The 21,441-nt window shown below is 40.9% G+C and overlaps 1 protein-coding gene across 1 annotated transcript in view; it reads right to left on the bottom strand.

The window, feature by feature from the left end:
* ADAT1 (adenosine deaminase tRNA specific 1) overlaps positions 1 to 18,642 on the bottom strand; it is a 32,474-nt gene extending 13,832 nt beyond the window's left edge. The window contains exons 1-6 of the mRNA XM_086948250.1: positions 18,480 to 18,642; positions 13,878 to 13,946; positions 12,837 to 12,891; positions 10,449 to 10,579; positions 6,983 to 7,868; positions 6,222 to 6,367 (exon numbers count right to left, since the gene is read on the bottom strand). Coding sequence (XP_086804376.1) covers positions 6,222 to 6,367; positions 6,983 to 7,868; positions 10,449 to 10,579; positions 12,837 to 12,891; positions 13,878 to 13,946; positions 18,480 to 18,642 — 1,450 coding nt within the window. The remainder of the gene's footprint in view (positions 1 to 6,221; positions 6,368 to 6,982; positions 7,869 to 10,448; positions 10,580 to 12,836; positions 12,892 to 13,877; positions 13,947 to 18,479) is intronic.
* Between the last annotated feature and the right edge of the window lie 2,799 nt (positions 18,643 to 21,441).

The raw sequence follows: 21,441 nt of genomic DNA, 5'->3' as shown, positions 1-21,441 counted from the left end.
GCCCCCTCTAAAAGTTGATCACTTAACTGAGACTAGTCAATGCATGGTACCATTTGCACCCCGACCTGAGGATCTACTCATTGTAATCCCATGGACATACCACCTACTCATGCATAGACTTAGCATTTATCACCCACTTTCTACTCCAAACACTGGACTAGGACATAATTTCGGTATCTGATCACGCTCACCAGGCACTTACCTGAAAAGATATGCTTTGTCCGCTTCAGGGTCCACCCTACTGCGGTTGATCCCGTAAATATTGAGAAGTCCAGTGAATAGGACTACCATTCATGATGCATTTAAGGAATACATTTTAAGTAATACTGCACTTAATGGTTCTTGCCATACACTTTGAAAGGGACAAGGTGGGCACTCTTTTAGCACATAAAATTACACTACACAATATCAAATCATATATTGCTCCAGTTAAAACACACTCTGGTTCATGGAATACAAAGGAGAGGGTAAAACAGGAAGCCTTCTACAGATTAGTTTATGCACTAAACACTCAAGGGGGAGAGAACCCAGCTGACATCATGGCTTACCTTCACAATTATGACTGGACACCTATCCTCTTTCTGCACAGGGACCAACTAGAATCTCCTACAGACGCAACTGAGCTGGAACAAGCTCTTAGACGCATGCCTCTGGAAATGTCTCCGGGACCAAAGTCTTCTTTCCCCTCTCACAAGAAAATCTAACAACTTTGTTTAACTCTTTTATACAACATACTAGTCTTACTCCCAACATGTGCAAAAAAGAGATTGCAATAATCCCTAAATAGAACAATGGCCTGGCTAACTGTGCATCTCATCTCCCAAATGCCCTTCTAAACTTGGATGCAAAACTCTACACCAAAATACTTGCAATGTGACTGGGCCCTCTTCTTCCTGGCCTATTGATGCGGACCAATTCAGCTTCATTCGCAACTGACAGGGAGCAGACAATATTTGGTGCCTAGCTCATCAGGTCAAAAAACTCATAGGCACAGCATAGCAATTGTGCTGTTATCCCTTGATGTGGAGAAAGCATTCAACTGGGTTAGCGGGGCCTTTCTCAGCGCAAATCTGGGAAAAATACACCTTGGTCATGTATGATAAAAGCATGGCTGCCTATACCTCTCCCACAACAGTCATCCGCATCACTGACCAGTGCACCAATCCCATTAATCTAGCAAGGGGTACTAAACAGGGTTGACTCCTCCTCTCTCCACTTTGCCCTGGTGGTAGAAACACTGGCTATGAAGATTAGGCAAACTCATCTAATCAATAAATACTTTCACAGGGCAGGGGTCGAGAATCGGGGAGAATTGTAATGTAATTCGGTGACAGTGTCGCAGTTAGATGTTCCTGTTCCTGTTTTGTTGCACATGTTCACCATTAGGGATTGGGATGCATATGTAAGGCATGTTCTCCCCCTGCAGGGGGGGGGGGGGGAACATGAGGACACACTTGGGCGCTCATGATTTCTCTACGGACTAATTGCATGTACTGTTATAGCGCCTCTCGTTGTGCCCCACTGTCGGTGCACTTCTGCCCAAGAACGGCTGTAGAGATGAAATGTGTGTGACGAAGTGCCTAATGTAATGCTACTTTTTATAAACAACAATAAACAGATTTGACCCAAAAAATGAAGATTAGGCAAACTCAGGAGAACATGGGTATACCATTCGGGGAGTGACCCCATAAAGTAAACCTGTCTGCAGATGACTAACTTCTTACTCTGACCAACCCCTCCGAGTCTTTTTCAGGACTGGTGCAGGGCTAGATGACTCTGAACTGGTATCTGGCTTCAGGATGAACAAAGAAAAATTCCATGACCTCAATCTGACGGTTCCCCCTTACATTCTCCCTTGTTTGCAAGCACTAGTCCCCTTCACTGGACTTCTACTTCCATTAGGCACCTGGGACTTAATATAACGAGTCGTCTTGAAGGGTGGTCCAAGGTTAACTGGGTTGAATACCATAAGGCACGTCCTCAAAGACATTAGGAGATGGTGCCTTTTATATATTTCATAGCTAGGTTGCAACAATGTGATTTAAATGAATTTCCTTCCCAGAAAAATGTATCTCTTTCAATTACTTTCAACTCCCATACCTCAACAGTTATCACCCTGCTCCAGACCAAGGTGCGTTCTTATATGGGGAGGTAAGAAACATGCATTCTCATCAAGTTTTTTATGCAGGACTTGCTATGGTGAGTCAAATTTCATCAGGGTAAGCTATTTTTACGGCCTACTCGTCCTTTCTGGCAAGCTGCCAAAGAACAGCTGTTCTGTTCACTCACAAAGAGAATGAATAATAAAGATGTATATAAATCTTGTTTTTATCTTGTCACATTTGCTCAGCATTCAGAGACAGCCACCAGAAGTCACTTTGTCTTCCTACATTTTCTTTTCTTTGTCTGACTGTGAAGTTAAAGGATTTTGTAAAGTGAACCGTGTGACTATCGTGCTGTGTAAAGTGTGTGAAATTAAAGGCTGTAAGATAGTGTTTTTATTCTAACACAACATTGAGCTAGCTAATATGTGAACTGTACAAACACCTCAAAATATTTTCAGTAATTATGGAGGCAAATTTTTATATTTCTGTGTGGTGAAAAAAATATATTTTTTTAGAGGATGAAAACAAAGCAGAACACTTTACTTGGTGAAGTGTAAGTGATGAATATTTTGCTGAAAACATTGTTTTATCAGTAAAACTGCAGGTTAGTGGGAACATTTGTGGCCATTTCAATGGAAAATGTGCTGTCTGTAAATGACGGTGCACTACCACATCATGCTTTAGTAATATATTTATTCAAAGTGAGTTTTTAAACATGAATTAAGAAATATTCTTACCCCCACTCTGATGACAAAGCTATTAGTGAACTAACCCCCAGATGCATCAAAGTTATGTTTTGCGAGTCCTTAATAGCGAATTTTAAGGAATCGCTATTAAAGACTCGCAAAACGTGATGCATGTAGGAATCGCAATGTTATTTACGATTCCTACTGATTCCTTATTTGCGATTCGCTAGTTGCTAATCGCAAATAAGGAATGGCTTTCCCATTCATTCCTATGGGCCTAAGGCCCATAGGAATGAATGGGAAAGCCATTCCTTATTTGCGATTAGCAATTAGCGAATCACAAATGTGCTGCAATTTCAAGGGTGCCAGGGTGTCCAAAGGACACCCTATTGCACCCTTGAAATGGTAATGTTCACTGGTGTTGCGCACACACATGTCCCAAGGACATGTGTGTGTGTAATATACAACTTAAAAAAATGCACTAAAGTGCATATTTCTAAGTTTTTGCTTTTTACCACGTAGTTTGGATTCGCGGTAAATAGCGACCCCAGATTGCGAATTTGCAATCTTGGAATGGTTCATGCATTGCATTTAAGGAATCGCAAATTACGATTCCTTAAATGCAATCGCAATTTGAGAACTCGCAATTATTTGCGAATTCTTAAATTGCGAGTGCATGAACCCTTGATGCATCTCAAATGCCATTTTTGCGGGCGCAAACGTACGAATTTTGCGATTCACACCGTTTGCGCTCGCAAAAATGCTTGACGCATCTAAGTTTAAGAGGCAAGTTCAGGGTCATGTGATCCCTATATGGTGGTTCGATTCTTATTAAACACGGAGCATGATTAGTCTATTAAATTTAAAAATATTTTTTTTGTATACCTGAAATGCTGAACTCTCATATTTGAAGGTGTTCTTATATGTTGAAATGAAGAAAAGGTGGCACCATAAAATAAAATATTTGCCTAGTACCACACAATTTGAGACCAGTTTACTGGTCACGTACCTTGCAGTTAGGTAGAGTATATTATTTAAAATACTAGACCTGCAGGTCTAGTAAAATTTTTATGATTTTTTTAGGCCTGTGCTAATCTTATGGAATATATAGCTGGGCGGCACACTAACTTTATCTTTCGGAGTGGGTGGTGAGGTAAAGTGAGAAGAACTAGCTCTGCATGGACCATTTTGCCCGTTATGAGACCTAATCTGGCTTCCCGACAAAGTAGATCGAAGAGCACCTATATTGCTGCACCAACAAAGACTGTGTTGGATACGTGGTACCACGTAGCTATTAAGAAGCAGCTTACCATATCCCCTTCTCCTACTACGCCTATAGCAAGAAACCCAGACTTTACCCCAGCAGCAGATTCCCTGCAATTTCCTGAGTGGTCTGAGAACTACAGCAGGACTCAAAGGTTTTTTTTAAATTAATCAATGCACAGAAGACTTTCAAATTTCCGAACAATGCCGGCTGCATTACTACCACTCACACACTGGGCCATGCAGCTGTCAAATGCCTTAGCTACCACAAGGCCACCCATTTTTAGAAAATTTGAGAAAATGGTCCACACATTTGAAGGAATGAAGGGCCTTATATCTAGAACTTATCACAATATCCAAGATTCCAAACAGCTCACCAAGCATCCATTTCAATATCAGTGATGGGGGAACTGAAGGTGGATATGCAGGGCAAGCATTAGGAGCATTTATGGAGCAACATCCCCAAAATACATAGAACATAGAAGCATTCTCCAGAGTGTATTGCCATACAAAATAATATACCAATGGTATAGGTCTCCAGTAAGACTGAGTCAGATGTATCCCTCAACGTCTACACTAAGTTGGAACTCTGACCAAGAGATGGGTGCCCTTCTACATATCTGGTGATCTTGTATAGTCATACAACTGATCCCAGCAGATCCTTGGTATACGAGAACTAGACAGAGGATATGACTGACACTAACTGAGAGATTATTTGCCACATGTCGGGAGCGGGTATACAGCTTAATGCACTTTTCTGGGAAAAAAAGACCCTTTGGCTAGTGTTCTATGGTTCCACAGACTCTGGCAAATATTAGTCATAGAGTAGAAAAGTCATAAGATCTCTCACTCCGAAAAGAATTTCACAGGTAAATGACAACTTCTCACAGATTACGTGTAGATGGGAATTTCTATGCTTTACCTCCCTAGAGACTCACTGGGCTCCAACTTTTGGAATTACCTACATCGCATGTGCTGTAGAGATCGCTTTTCATATCAGGTAATCTACCCCTGCACACTCAGCAATGCTTATGAGTGAACATTCTCAGTCATACCCCTTACTCCCCGCTACATGCTCACAGTCTACACTGCACGCCCTGTTTGATACCGAACAGACTCTTTCATGGCCCCCAACCTGTGATCCTCCTTACTTGGCAATAAGGTTCTTGACAACCATCCCCAGAGATAGCCTAGCCTATAGCTAGCACCCTCCTTCTTTCTCTTTGTAGGGCATTAGGTTTATGGTTAGGGGTTGTTTCTCTGTTTATTCTACATTAAATAGAGTAACATCTATTATAGCGTATGACCCTGAATAGCATACATTGTGCAGGCACTGAATACTTTGACATCTGATTGATGATGTAATGCATTACTGTTATATACAATTTATGAAAACTATTAGTAAAACGATTTGAAAGAGAAAAGCCTCTTTTGCCTCTTCATCTGACTATAGACATATAGCTTTACTCAATGTTGAATGGAAATGCTCCACAAAGATCAAACTGGAAGACCTTGAAAGTTGGGTTGGAAAGAACAACTTCCCTTTTTTCCCCAAAACTGACTTTCAATAATATTGCAGCTCTGAGGATAGCTTAATTGTGCTAGTCTCATTAATTCATCAGGCAACATATATGTAGGATACCTTGTTATGTGCTTCATTTATTAATTTTCAAACACAATTGTTGAAAATACACAGCCCCTTGGCATAACACTCAACAGAAATCTCAAAATGCAAGCTCAAAGTAGCTCCAATTAGCACGTCAACATGAAGTGCACTCCTACATCTTAAGATTCCTGAAGAAATTGAAATCATTCATACCAGCTTCCGACCTCAAAATAGCAATACAATCACTAGTATTATCTAGATTTGACTATGGAAATGCGACAATGTTGGGAATTCCCAATATTACAACTGAAAGTGGAATATACACCAAACCTTTAGTCCATTTTTAACTAAAAAGATATTTGTTCAGGTATGAGAGATTGGTTGACTGATCGAAACAAATCTGTTAACACAGAACTGGCATGGTACGCCTGAGATGACAGAAACAGCTTTGGTCAGATGATTTCTTTGGTGTATTAGTGGTGATGCCAACATTTCTCATCCTTTTACTGATAGTGACAGGTTTTCCAAAAGAGTGAACATTAGTAGTTTCAGAGGACTCACCTGCACCACTAGGAACAAGCTTGCCTTTACTTGCATTTTGCACCGGAATGACTGCAAGGCGGCTATGTTGGAACTGTAAGCCTGACTGCAGTATTACTACATCCTGAACTTTGAAGCCATCAGGTAGGGCCTGGATGTGCTGGCACCTAGACCGAAATCAAAAGACACCATTACATTTTACCGGTCATCAAAATAAGTAATTAATATCCTCAATTCCACAAGGGAAACTGCACAACTGTCAAAGAAATATGAGGTCAAAGGTTTGTATGAATCAGATACACAACATTGGGTGGTATAGGGTCAAATCGGAGGACAGCGGCTTAAGACAATACATAGTTGACTTTAAAGGCAATTTCAAGAAGATTCATTCGCTCAGATCATAAAGCAGTAGTGTTTGCAGTAGGTACAGAGCTGGCTATGTCTGCGGATACCATTCTCTTATCAGAAGATAGAGTATACTGGAGCATGGAATAATGTGAGAAGGAAGCTAGACTGGGTGAGAGGATGGTATTATCCAACAATGAGAATAGATGATAGATGATTCTGTAAAGAGGAGGTGTGATTGGGGCACACCGTAATAAGTGTTTATCATGAATCTGGGATAAAGACACACACGATTCAATAAAAAAAGAGATCTAAACAGTGAACAATCTAGTCAGCTAATACTGCATATGAAAGATGACCGGAACTTAACATAAGCAGGTGAGTGTGTTTACATTTGATGCTCTATCTTTTCACTAAGATGTTGGTATCTACTTTACCTTGTGATTAGAGCTCTTTCCATAGCCTCTTGGCTGTAAGGACACTTTCCTATCACAAATGCTGAGAAATACACAGGCTGCTGCAGGAAGTGCACAAGGAGAGCTCCCTGGCAGCCAAGCACATTCCAGCGAGCCATTTTATCACTGCAAGACATAGAGCATGTCCTGTCACCACGGCCTGGCTTCACCCGTAGTAAACCCACAAGATGGTAGTCCAGCCCAGGCGCACAGCTGTCTTGGAGTTCACCGGGCACACACTTTGCACCAGTTCTATGGACATCCACCACCTTAGCTCCACATGCGGAACTTGTGGTAAAACATTCTGCAACATTTAGACTGCTCTGAGGTGCAGAGGATGCTAAAGTTAGCTGCTCTCCAGAGGAACAATGAACTGTTTCTGTATCAGTGACTAAATGGAAACTTCCTTCACAAGTGATTCTAGAGCCAAGAATTGCTTTTTTTCTGGGCGTTGGACGTACGAACTCCATTGCTACATCATGGATGGAATGCAAAGTGTCTGCTCCTTCACCAGCAACTACCATGGTGGAATCTTGCCCCAAGTGTGCACCATGCGTTTTGACATTTGCACCTTCCCCAGTGCCAGGAAACTCAGGGTAGTGTCCGTCACTAGACAGTGGCAGAAAGATAGCTGTTTCTTTGATTAAGACCTCAGGCTCCCCTTCTTCTATTGTGTCTCCATCATGTCTCACTCTCTTGCTTGGAACGCCATGCATCATGTCCTGCAGTTCTCTTTTGTTACAAACAGTGGTCCCAAGAGCAATGTTGTCATGGGATGCTTTTTCTTGCTGCAACAGCTCCTCAAATGGAATTGCCTGGCAAGGCTGGTCCTCCTGCCCCATCATTGGTATAATGGATGCATCTCCACCTGCCAAAGGGAAAAGGATAGCAGAAAAGAAAATACCGTCACAAAACTAATAAACATGTAATTTTTTTCAATGAAATATTAGCTAAACAAACTAGTGATTCATCTTGCATTGGCTAAAACTGAGCTTCAGTACACTGGGAAAGACATATTTTATCTCTCTAAGCATAAGTAATGGCACGTAATTCGATAAGATATTGCTGCAGCTATGAGTCTTTCACAAATGGCTCAGACCTATGCTCCGTGTAACAAATCCTCCCAAACCTAGGTCTGGGTTGTATCCTTTGAACCTCTCACATTCAAATCTTATCTGTGGTAGAAAAAAAGTCACATGCATTTAAAAGATGGGCATCATGAGCTTTACATGCAGTGATCAAATCAATATTCAAGGTTTGAAGGTTCCTGACTCATGACGTTATGAACATCCCAAAGCTATATTAGATCCATGCTATAGGTATTTAGTCCCCATGCCCAGAAAAGATCACTGCTATACATTGTGAGCTTCTCATACCAGAATGGATTCTTGGGAAAGTATGCAAACCTCAGATGTCATCAGCTTCTCACTGCTGGATGAGATGTAAGGTGCCCGTCTCAGTTGTTCCAAACTCTAATCAAATCTATGATGCAAGTTTTGAACTTCCCATAACCAGAGGTTATAAATGTACCACTGATGTATCTAATTATATTGCAGGCTATAAACATCTCAGCGACAGGGCAGAAGTATGGTGGCAGCTCACATGAAGCAGACAAGATCAGGGATGCACATTGCAGGCATCCCACAGTCGGATCAGATCTGTTCTAGATATGATATGCCGCCAAAAGCTAAGTCAAATCCATCCTGTGTGTGCATGCCCCAATAAGAGGAAAAGTGAGGTGAAAAATCCATTGAGCTACAGAAACTTAAGTGTCAACGAACTCTAGATGAGAACAGGTCGAATTCACACAAATGATAGCCGGTCAGGTGTGCTAAGCCCATCTATGGTCTACTTGAGTCTCTTCTCACGTGTTTGTTGTCTCTTACTTTGTCTTTTCTTTGGAACTTTTTCTTCTCCTTTTTCTATGCCAAGGCTCTTTCCATCAGCATTCCTAATGGATTCAGTTCCAGGCATTCACTCCCTTTTCAGACCTCAAAAAAATCATAAAAGGTTTACCAGAACTGCAGGTCTAGGGACTTCAATAGTCTACTTGACCTAACGGTACTGTACTTGACCCATGAGCTGGTCTCAAATTGTGTGATCCTATGGAAATACTTTATTTCACAGTCGACCTTTTCTTCATTATCACACATGAAAGCACCTTCAAATGTATGTGTTCAGCATGTCTGCAGTACAAGCTAACTCTTGTTTGGTTTACTAGACTAATCGTTTGCTCTATGTAGGTTACACATGACCTTAGACAGACTTGCATTTCGATCACTAATAGTATTGTCATCAGGGAGGGGACAGGAATGTTTCTCAGTTCATGTTTAAAAACTCACTTTTTGATAAATATTTTACTACGCATGATGTGGTTTACAGACAACACATTTTCCAATGAAATGGACACAAACTTTCCCACTAACATGCAGTTCTACTGAAAAAACGATATAGTGTACAATCAACAATGTGGAGAATATTTATCATTTGCACATCACCAAGATTTGTTTTTATCCTAGTAAAACCTTAGTTTTTATCACACAGAATTACAAAACAAATGTGCTTTCCCAACTACTGAAATATGTTGTAAAATATTTGTACAATTTACAAGATATTTAAATATGGTGTGTAAGAAAAGAAACGGACAGCCTACAGTCTTTCATTTCATACGTATTGTACAGCACAATTCACTTTATAAAATACTCTAACTTCACAGTCTGAGAAAGAAAAGTAAACATCAATCATCAGGATATAATATCCAGCAAATTGTAAAAAGACATAAGCTGACATTTGATCTCCGTCTGAACACAAAGAAAATGTGCCAAGATAAAAACAAGATTTGAAGGCATTTTTATTGCTCATTCATTTGCTGAGTGAACAAAACACCTGTTCTTTGTCAGCTTGGCTGAATGGGCCAGTCCTTTGAAAAATAGCTCACCCTCATAAAATCTTACTCCACATAGCGAGTGGGTGAGTAGATTTCCCACGGTCTGCTTTTCTCTGAATAACTGCCTTATGTTAATTACAGTCCTTGATTTTTCCTGTTCCTTACTCACTCACTAGCCGCATGATAATTTGAGCCAAGCAAGGGCTGGCAAGAAGATCAGTTTCCTTGTTAAACTAATCTATTACCTGTACACTATTGAGATCACACTTAGGCCATCTTCTGTACTGCCAAGGCAAGAGGTTAGTCTATTTGCTCTTGAAATCAGGAGCGATACAGTATCTCCTCGCAACCTGAACCCCTTGATGCACAATGCCCATTCTGTTCACTGTAACCTATAAAAACACTTAGTTTCACAATGCTCACAGCTTGAAAATAGCTATAAGATGGCATGTTATCACTATATAATATGTATAAAACACCAGTATGCACAGGGTAGTTACAATGATGTTTGCAATGCAAGAGGTGCACAAAAGATTCATCTAAGATGTTCCGATTACTCACATGGAGTGTGACTGGTGAAAAATATGAAAGAAATTCCTTGTTTAAGCCTCCACTTTCCCTTCTCCCTGCCTTGAATGAAAATGCTGTCCTGTGTGGGAGATGCGCCTAGTGAGAGCTGGTGCAGGAGGTACCTGCAAAAAGAAGGTGTAACAATGAAATGAAAAAAATGAGTAAATCAGGGGTGGAATTGTCTTAAGTTCCCTATTTTGTGCTTTGTCTGTTCACTAACTAAATTATAAGGTGTGTGGCACCTGCCCTCGGTTACCCTCTGGTTACTTTAGAAAGGCTCTTAACCTTTTTCTGTACTTGCACTGCTCTCACAAACCAAGATAAGGATACCAACTTAATTTTTAGCTTCTTCCAATTTAAAATTCCTTCACATTTACAGAAAGTTTGAAAGCTTTCACTTTTCAATTTAGTTTTTTATGTAAGTTTTAATAATCCGCTAATAATATTTCATTTTCTGAACAGTTGTGGACCCCCACAGCCTACAGATTAAGAACATCTGAATTAGCAGATAGATAGCACCTACACTACACTTCCTAATCTCATCTCCTCACATCATAATCACACAATGCAAACCTGAATTTGCCTCTTTTAAAAAGAACAATTATCATGTGTGTGTTTTAATAAATGCAAACAACATTACAGGCCACCTCATGGTAGAATGGCCAAGGTTACGGTGTTTGAAGGTAGATTAGAAAAAGGGAAGAAATGTTAGGACCCCACCCAATATAACAAATATCTCGACTATGAAGAACAAATAAAAAACGTTTCCATCAAATTGTGTCACATTGAAAGGAAGGGGCAGAAAATGTGCACTTGGAAATGACCGTCTGTAGAGACACCAAAGGTGGTAAAAATCGACTCCAGTGTGCAGAGAGCTATTCCATGGATAGTGTAAATAACTAACCAGAATGCATGCAGATCAAAGCACCCTAACAACTGACCACCTGGACGGATGTGAAAGGAAAAAGAGGAGAGACAGAGAAGTATTCATCAGCACATTGAGATTTTGAATTAATGATTCAGAGAGGCTACTTCAACTTGCACAAAGATACTTTTTGCATCAATGATCACTCTTAATTCAGGGGTATACAATACACTTGCTTGAACATCATGAGCCCCAAAACCTTTTCATAGTCTCTGCACATCCCTCAGCTTAAATACAGTCCTTGGATTCTGCATTACCTTTCGCGTCTTGATTGCCATCATGCGACTAGTTGATACTGCATCCCCTTGAGCATACACTGTAGCACCATAGATCATCCAATATCGATGTTGCCCTTCTTCCTAGTATGCACACAGCACCACTGTGACAGACTAACAATTGTCCACTAATATCATATCACTCTGTATCAAGACCTCAGGGTCATCACATAGCACAGTATATTTGGCAGCTCATTGCCATCCTATTAAACAAATACTGGATGCTGTCCATTCTGCCTCCATGTTAGATGAAGAAGCAATGACACATCTTTGAAATATAGCAAATGTCAATCACACTGAAAATGTTGATCTCTACACCTATGCTGTCACACCAGGGTATGATTCTGCTTTCTCCAGGTCTAATCACACTAGGGCATGGGTGACACAGTGCCCTTATAGTCTGGTATGTCCCCCATCCTTGTCACATCAGTGATAGAGTGAAATTGATCTCTGCTACCATCTTCTGCAATAAAACTGACCTTTAGCTTGTAATGCCTTATCTTTTTACTGCCACGTCACAGACAAGTAATAGTGACCTGATGCCTCTGGTTACCCCTCCCTTTTCTCTACTCACTTAACTAGCAGGTAAGGCCAAGGACGCCTCGGATTCTTCCTGAGGTACAAAATGTTCCCTTGTGTATGACAATGAGGTGCTAGTTAGTGATGAACCCAACAGCTCAAAAGGTCAATTTGCTTTTGTCATCAGCAATCTTCCTTCTCAAATTCAATTAGTCATAAATCTTTTTGTGCTAGTGGGTCTGGTTATTTCAGGTTTGAGAAGTGCCTCTGGGTTTGCACGTATAGTCTCAGGTCCTCAAATGGTCTTCACTGATACAGTTCAGTGCTTAATTTATTTATGGGGCTCAAACCCACTTGCCTTTAAACTCAATCCAAATTACATGTTTCCGGTCCCACCAAATACTCGTTTCTTTGCATTCAACTCTTCCCTTTTAACTACCTGCATATGACATTACTATGCTGTCTTACCATATAAGATTTACTAAAATGTTCTTAAGAATTTATGTAGCTCATAAGAGTGATGGTGACGGGAACTGTGTCTTGTCTTGCAAACCCAAGAAATAAACAGAGAAGAGAACTAGCAAGATTTGACCAATAAATAAAGAGGCATAGTTTTAACTTGAATGTTTAGTGAAGATCAGGCTATCCAAATATACTTACCTCTGGAAACTTCTTTTTGCAACTACTTCTGCATGGCTGTCATTGAGAGCATCACCTATACACAACAAATGGAAAATTACTCAAAGTAGCATGCACAGTCCTTGTGCTCTTTCACATTACTATGACTTAGTGCTGGGAGAGGAGGCCAGAAGACATGCATACAGGATTACAGAAATGAAAAGAAAGGGTGTTGAATGTATGTTAAGTTCTCCCACATATCCCAATCAACGCAGTCCAATACATGTCCGATGCTTGGTTTCAGCAACATAGCTTACTTACTGTAGATCTGATCTTACCTATACTGCAGTGCCTGGGAGAAAAGTAGGCAATGTCACTATAAAAGAGAGTTAGGCATAAGACCACCAGTTTTACTACAGCCACAGCCATTTATCCGGGAGAAGGCTGGAAACTGAAATATGACCAAGGGCAGCAAATGTAGTAAGCAATTTGATTACCATGCAGTGGTGTTTCCAAGTTGCTGCTTTCAGTTGGCCTAACTAATTTTATGATATAAGGCAACGTTTTAAGATAACAGGTCAAGCAACAGGAAGGTACAACATTCCCTGGAAAAAAGGAAGACATTAAACAAGGCAATACGCAGGTCAAAGCTTTTAACCTTTTTTTTGGTTGTTAGGTGTTCTCGTCTCATCTTGCATGTCTTAGAACGCCTTAAAAGCATGCAATTGCTGCTGTCCTAAAAACTGGCACTGGTGGTACGCGAGCTCCAGATGATACAAGTCTGGTAGATAATATGTGGCCCACATTCCCTACAATCACTTGGACTTGTTTTGCTTAATGAAAGGAAGAGGTCTCGCTTTTTAAATATGATCTTTTGGTAAACTCAGCACTGTTAATTCTCAGCGTGGCCTAATATTAGTTCTACAGTTTGTCCACCATTTCAGGGACTGGTGAAATGTAAACTAGTGGAATAAAGCTAATGTAGAAATAGGGACTGTCCTAAAAATAAAGTAAGGCTAGCACCTCCTGGCCTCTTTTGGACAATGTTAGGTAAAACAATGTCAGGCCTATTTGCCTACTTACCTTCTCTGCTCATCTTTGACTGGCCAATGCATTTTGTTCCCGTTCCCATGGCTACAACCTCCGTAAGAACTGTGGAGAGAAAATGACATGCTGTGTATCTTAGGATCGTTCTTAGGAAGCTAATATCTGAAAGTCTTTAAAGAAGGCATTCAGTAAAACGTTTAACTGCTTTATAAGACTAAAGAAGCAGAAATTCCCTGAATCCTCAGTTATGTAGAAGTTGAAACATGCTTAGATCACTGACCTGATAATACAACGTTTGAAAAATCGCATTTTAACGACCTTTTGAAGAGTATAAAAATGGAGGAAATACAGTCCATTGACATAAGAGTTTTCAGACGAAACTTTAAACATTCTTTGTCCCTCCCTTAACATAAATGGAAAGTTCTCCAATTTGTTTTCTCTACACAACTGAGCACATTTAGGTACAGACTTCATCTGGTCAACTGGGCTCTAGTGTTAGCAGGACAGAATCCCAAAATAAGAGATATTCAAGAGTGACACAATGGCACCTATTTTTCTGAACTGTCACTATGTAAAAGAGTCCATCTCGGTTCATGTTAGTCCTTTTGTTTTTTTACTTCAAATTATTTTCATTTGATTTTAGTGCATCTCAACATATATTGCCTTGGGCCTCACTAATCAAGCTTTACACTACTATTCCATAACCAAACTATCAACTTGAACAGGTGCCCACTATCTCCCCTCAATGCCCCCAAACGCTAGCTTATGTAAAAAGAGGATGTGGCATACTCATCCGCCGGCTTAGCTTCAAATATCTGGGTTTCTGGGTTGCCCTACATCCTGAGCTAACTTGGTCCCTTAATTTGGCAACCCTGATGCAGAAAGCCAAAGCTGATCTAATTAAGTGGCAGTCTCTTCAGCTGAATGTTATGGGTTGTGTCGCTCTCAATAAAATGATGATGCTACCCAGATTTCTTGACACCTTTCAAAACTTGCCACTCCCGATACTGCAGAAATGGTTCCAACCATGGACGGGGTAGCGATCCACTTCCTCTTGCATGGCTTCAGGACCCTGTCTTGCATTCGCACATTGACAACTGGGCCACTACGAACGTAGGCTGGGGATGACTAACCTATACCTCTATTACTTGGCATCACGTCGCATGGTCATTCATGATTGGTGCAACGGGGGATGGTTGGATCCTGCTTACCGATTGGAACTGGTCTTGCTGGGGTTCCCCCAAATACTATCCATCCTATGTGGTTCACCCATTCCTGATTCCACACCCACAGTGACCAAGGTAGCCCTGCAAGCTTGGAAAGCTGCCTTGCGCCATATTCGTTGGGCTGCCACACTCACGCGGCAAACACTTCTCAGGCATGGTACCTGGCTGTGAGAGGTGGTGTCTCTATGGGGCTTTGGAGGATGCGATCTTATTGGGATCTCCCAATTAGGAGATATTTGGGCAGGATCACACATGGGCTCCTATCAGGAACTTCAAACTACATATGCTCTATCCCAAACACTGTTTTTCAAATACCTTCAATTGTGACATGCTCTACATTCACATCTCTCACAGATTGACTCATTTCCTGAATTTAGCCCACTGATGGGCCGATCGGGCAAAGGTGGAATCTCATTGATTGTTAATACTCCGAGCACCCTGGATCCTCTTAGTCGCCCGCTGGGAGAATTGGGTGGGACCTCTTAAAGACGACTGGCTCGACTCGCTGATGACACCAAGGGTAATCACGACTTCTTCTAGACTATGATTGATTCAAATTTACTATCTATACACTGCCTATCTTTCCCCAGCTAGGCTTCATCGAGCGGGACTGCTTCCCAAGCCTACATATTTTTTAGATGTGGTGCAACACATGCTGATTGTTATCATGTAGTGTGGGTATACCCCGAAATAAAAAATTTCTGGACCACGGTGATGGGGTACTGTCTGAGGTGTTGGGTTGGGAGGTCCCCCTCTCCCCTTTGATGCTTATATTGGGTGTTATTGAAGGTTCTGGGGGCATGAAGGCTGACAGGTCGTTTTGGGGGACGGCCCTAATGGTTGCCAAATGTGACATCACTGACCGATGGAAATCCCCTTCCCCACCCACTCTTTCCCAGTGGTGCCAAGGTGTAGACTGGTGCGCACAGCAAGAGAAAAAGAGTCTACGAGGACAGGGGTTGTCCCCATAAACACAGCCGAAATTGGAGAAATGGCTGAGCCAATAACGTTTGGTTTTTGATTGAGGTTGGAGGGAATGCTATTATCGATGTTATCTAATAATGCACTATTTCAACTTAATGCCAATGCCTTAAGATTGTGCCTTGTACTTTCCCTTGATGATCTAAGTCTGTGTCACAACATTCTCAATTCTTCTTGCAAAAATTGAATATATTTGCTTTCAAAGGGTAAGCTAGTTGGCCATCCTTCACATCTCTAGTCAGTTGGTGAGATTCAGACCCAGATAGTAAACGGAACTAGAGAGGACTGTTGCCGATCCTAAGCAACTGTAGATGGGATGGAGAGATAGAGAATGAGATATTTTTGTTGGCTGATCTTGAACCAATATACTATTTCAAATTGGTCCAGCTCTTTAATGGCTGCTGGGACAGACCTTTATGAGTACGTCAGTGAGAGCAGGATATCATCTGCAACGGCACAGGTCTTGTGCCCTTAAAAAGCGATGACTCCTGATAGCTCTGTGGGACTGGATTTTGTTTGTTAATGGCTAGTCACAAGAGCCAATAACAGAGGGGAAGGGTACATCCCTGCCTCGTACCATTGTAAAGGAGGAAGGTGGGAGATCTCTTTCATATTTGCACATAGCAATACTGTGGGTGAGTAGTATCCCGCAAGGTTCCAGCTTTTCATAATCTCCCCAAATTGCAGTTCCTTGAAAACATCTTCAAGGAACATCCAACTGGCCTGATCACATGCCAATTCGGCATCAAGGAGCATCAAGAAGCATCAAGAGTGGAGGAATGTTGTGCCTGCCGGCCTTTTCCATCAGATACAGTAGTCGTCTACTATCATTGCTGCTCTGTCTCTGCTTCATAAAACCCACCTAATCGGGGTCCATCAGGGGGGGAATGAATGCTTCAAGGCAGTTGGCAATGATCTTAGTGAAGACTGTTAAATCTATGTTTACGTATGTACCTTGATATTCATGTGGATATCCTTAAAGAGTAGCATGGTTCTGGCTCTTAAGGGTCAATGACAGAAACCCTAATGTTAAACTGATCTGTGCTCCTGTGATTTGGCTACAAGGCCCACACAAGAAGCCACAACATATAAATACAGTTCAGAGATATAACAAACTCTTCATTTTCTAGCCCACTGCTCTCTACTATAAAAACAATGCCCCACTGAACAACAGTTTCAGACTCCTTTCCTGGAACTATACAATCATGCTGGAGTGTAAAATGAAAAGGCGTCAGGGTACTCAAACTCATGCTTACGTTAAAAACAAACTCAACCATAATTTTTAAGGCTACTGAATTAGGGGAAGGTAAGTTATACCAGGGTTTGATTTTAATAATCTTCTGAGAACACATCACAGAAACGTAGAGGCTAACTAAATCAAGAGAAGCTCCATAAAAATAGCACACAATGCATACTGATTTGAGTAGCACACCTTGCCAAATGAAAAACTAGAAGCTAGGGTTAATGACTGCAGAAACAAGTTCCTGAAGTAAGTGAATGATGAACAGAGGCAGATCAACAATGTTACATGCAATTGCTAGATATAACAAGATTAGGATACAGACTGGTCTGTCACCCACCTGAATGCAAAGATTGTTAAGCAATACAAAGACAATACACGTTGTGCTTAAACGAGACTGAAAATTGGCTTACAACAAGTAAGAATGATTATTAGACTTAGTATGGAACTGTAATTGCTTTGTTGTTGCACATCCAAATGTTTTGCTATGTAAGGGAGTCGGGACACATACAAAATGGCATAGATCCTTTAAATCAAAAAAGACTTTTGCCAGAGTTGCCTTGCCACTGTCCTCTTGGGAATAAATGGTCAAAGATCCTTAGAAAACGAGCACTTGATTAGGCTTCCTAGGGTGTTACCCATAATATCAGAAAATCCTTTCATAAGTCTTACTGGGCATCATTCAAGCGAAGACCATATGAACAGATGAATGAAAACAGGGTTGCAAGCAAAATCCTCCTATTTCAACAACTCAAAAATGTCCAGAATAAGAATTGATAGCATTGAAACTCCAATCTGTACCAATACAAATTATTTGCTGCTGATCAGAGCTCTCCAAATTACTATACAGCATGGCTAAATGACTGATGTGAATCTTAAGTATACCTATTTGATTGTTTCCGTATTTGATTCGTGGAAATGTAGGTTAAACATTCTTTTATTTTGGATCTGTTATGCACAGTACAATAAGGTTCTATGACAACCACCTCCACAACCAATAATCACACCTCTAACAAACTGGACAGAGAACAGGAAAAACTACCAAGGACTTTATTTGGCTTGAAAATAATTATTACTGCTGATACATTTAAACTTACACACATTCAAACCTTATTAATAATTAACACTAAAAGTGCTTAGAACTACAGAGGCATACTGTGACAAAATATGCTTGCAGACTAGAGTACTGACCTGGCTGCTGTCTAGTGCTGGAACCACTGTTGGGCTGGGACACTACTTGCACTACAGCTGCCAGTAGAGTCCATTCTCTCTTGGGGTCTGGCATACCCCTCTTGGGAAGCTTGGAGCTGTAGTGCTTGTAACACAACTCAGCAATGTCATCAGCTGACCACATTTTCCTTCAAAATTAAAATCAGAAAGAGGTTTAGATCACAAGGTTATGCAGAGCTCCAGAAAACTGCAATCAAACGTAATGCTGCTTTACTCCTGTCCGATAAAATCTAGACCTTTAGGAAAATCACATCTTCATTGAGAGTAGGAAGAAACACACTGGTTGCAGTAAGGAGAAAGCATTGTTGGAAGCAATGGCCTGTATATTTTATTTGGCCTATATATTTTTCTATTATATAATTTGTGTATATTTTTCGGAGGCAACGTACTACATTTTCTTTTTACCACTGTCACAACCAAGCTGCAAGGCACAAATGTAACTCTAGACAACTGTATGTTTGCACTGGTTTGGATCACCAAATGTTGTTGAGAAGGGGTTATGCTTGTTAAGGGACATCAGATGAATAATTGGTTGTATTCTATCATGTCTTGAGAGTGCTATATTAAGCTGAGCAAATATGTTCGCTTAATTGGGTTTTGGATGAAAAGTTAATGATTTAAAAAGAAACGATGCATAGCAACTATTCTGCACGTCACACTTTTCTAGGAAATCATAGACAGTACCTACTACTCAAGGAGTTTAGTATGCCGATTCACATTCTTTTCTGAGAGTAGTTCTGTGTCAATCAAAGCTGAGACGCTGCTTACCCCCTGAATTTTCAGGAGCAAGAGTTACTTGCAGAATAACGCACTGTGAATTGGACCAATGAGACTTGAGTGAGCGCTAGCATTTTCCTCTAATTGTGCTGATGAGTAAATATGTGGATTGTATTGACAAAATGTATTAGGAGCACTATGAATGAGTCCGGAATGTAGGAATTACTTAGTACATGTGTGCATCATGCTGCGCCTATGCTTTATCAAGTGTTTTTCTATTTTTTAAGCAAATGCAAGCATTTTACAGAGGCTGGACTTTGTTTAAGCAGCTGAATATTCACGTAGCTGATCCGATAATTGACTTGAGCTAATATGAAGGCATATTATTGCTATGATAAATTATTGCCTGGTTTATGGGCTGTAAGGAGCAAATGTTTAACTATTCATTAAATAAATAATACCTGAATAAATGCACCAGGCAGGTACCTTAAAAACAGCCAAGCAATATCATATGTGACACTTTCAGCCAGTTTAATAATTTATCCAACAGCACCCTGTATGATAAAACGTGCAGTTTGACTTTAATTGCAAATCTGTTGGTTAAAATGCAAGGAACTCCCTGAAGGTGTCAAAAATGGCATGACAGCCAAACACTAGTGATAGGCTTTTCTTTTACAACTCTTGTTTACTGGTGTTACTTCACCTAGCTCAACTGACAAGAACCATGGCTACAACTCCTGGACTGTATAAGGCTTTTAAATTAAAACACAGTACTGGGATAAGGAGTCATCTGGTAACCTTAAGCCAATAGGTTTCGTCTATGCAAGAGCTACTGGCTTTGCCAATACGTTTACCAATGTTAAACACACGTGTGGCTAAAATTTACTGATGTAAATAAAGTAGAATGGAGTGGAGTGTCGTGTCATAAAGTGGAGGAGAGGTGAGTGGCATAGAGAGGTGTAGAGTAGGGTTGAGTGACGTGGAGTGGTGTAGAGTGTTGTGGAGTAGAGTGTCATAGAGTGGAAGGGCACAGGGTTGAGTACTGTTGAGTGGTGTGGAGTACAGTGTCAATGTGGAGTACAGTGTTACAGAATAAAGTGGCACAGAGTGTCGTAGAGCAGAGTGGAGTGGTATAGAGGGTTTTGTGTAGAGTTGAGTAGTCTTGTAGAGTGGCATAGAGAAGAGTAGATTGTTGTAGAATGAGGTGGCATAGAGTGTTGAGTCGAGGGGCATTGAGTGTCAGAGTGGAGCAGTGAAGTAGGTGGAGAAGTGTGTCATAGAACAGGGTGGAGTATAGTAGCATGGAGTGCTGTAGAGAGGGGTGCGTAGTGTGTCGTAGGGTAGAGTAGTATCATAGAGTGTTGTAGAGTGGAGAGGCATAGAGTGGAGTAGCGTTTAATGGAGAAGAGCATCATAGAGTGGAGTATTGTGGAGTGTAGTAGATTGAAGTAGAGTGAACTTGAGTTAAGTTGCGTAAAGTACAGTGGTGCAGAGTAGATTGGCTTTGAGTAAATTGGTACAGAGTCCATTGGCGTAGAGTGAAGTGACGTACAGTAGAGTGCTGCAGAGTAGACTGCAGTGGCGTAGACTGCAATGGCGTAGAATGGAGTGGTGCAAAGTGGAGTAGAGTGCATTGATGTAGAACAGATTGTTTCAGAGTAGAGTGGTATACAGGCATATTCCCCTGCACGGAGTGTCCAACTGCATGTTTATGTAATATTCTTTTATTTTAGACCTGGCATCAAGCTAATCCACAGTGTATGCAGAGACTTAGGCATGTCCTCAGAGAATATAGGAATATTGTTCTTGTCCCAGATGTAGTACATAAAGTGGTTGTAGCAGCATACCATGTTTCGAGATTGATAGTGCGTTCAGACCTTTTTATCTGAGTCAGTGAGAGAACAGACCACTGGCCTTCTCATGCAAGACGTTTTGCTGTCATGTGAATACCCCAAATACTGCATTGACATTATGTGTGGATCTTGAGTGTGTGCTTGTAGTACATGTGCAATAGTAGTTTTCTGTTTGTGAAGGAGTCCAGTACTGAAGCTAATAAGATTTATTGTAGACATCCCTGGTTTGGCACAAGATCGAAAACCGTTTCCCCAGACGGTGGCTGTATATTATCAGCATTCCTGCGGCTGGAGGATAGAACGCCAGACAGTGTAGTGAAGAGGATGGAGACAGAGCTACCTTTAGAAATTCC

Source organism: Lissotriton vulgaris, unplaced genomic scaffold (genome assembly GCF_964263255.1).
Source record: "Lissotriton vulgaris unplaced genomic scaffold, aLisVul1.2 SCAFFOLD_6280, whole genome shotgun sequence".
NCBI classification, from domain to species: domain Eukaryota; kingdom Metazoa; phylum Chordata; class Amphibia; order Caudata; family Salamandridae; genus Lissotriton; species Lissotriton vulgaris.
The sequence above is the reverse complement of the archived record's forward strand: the minus strand, read 5'-3'. Positions and strand labels throughout refer to the sequence as shown.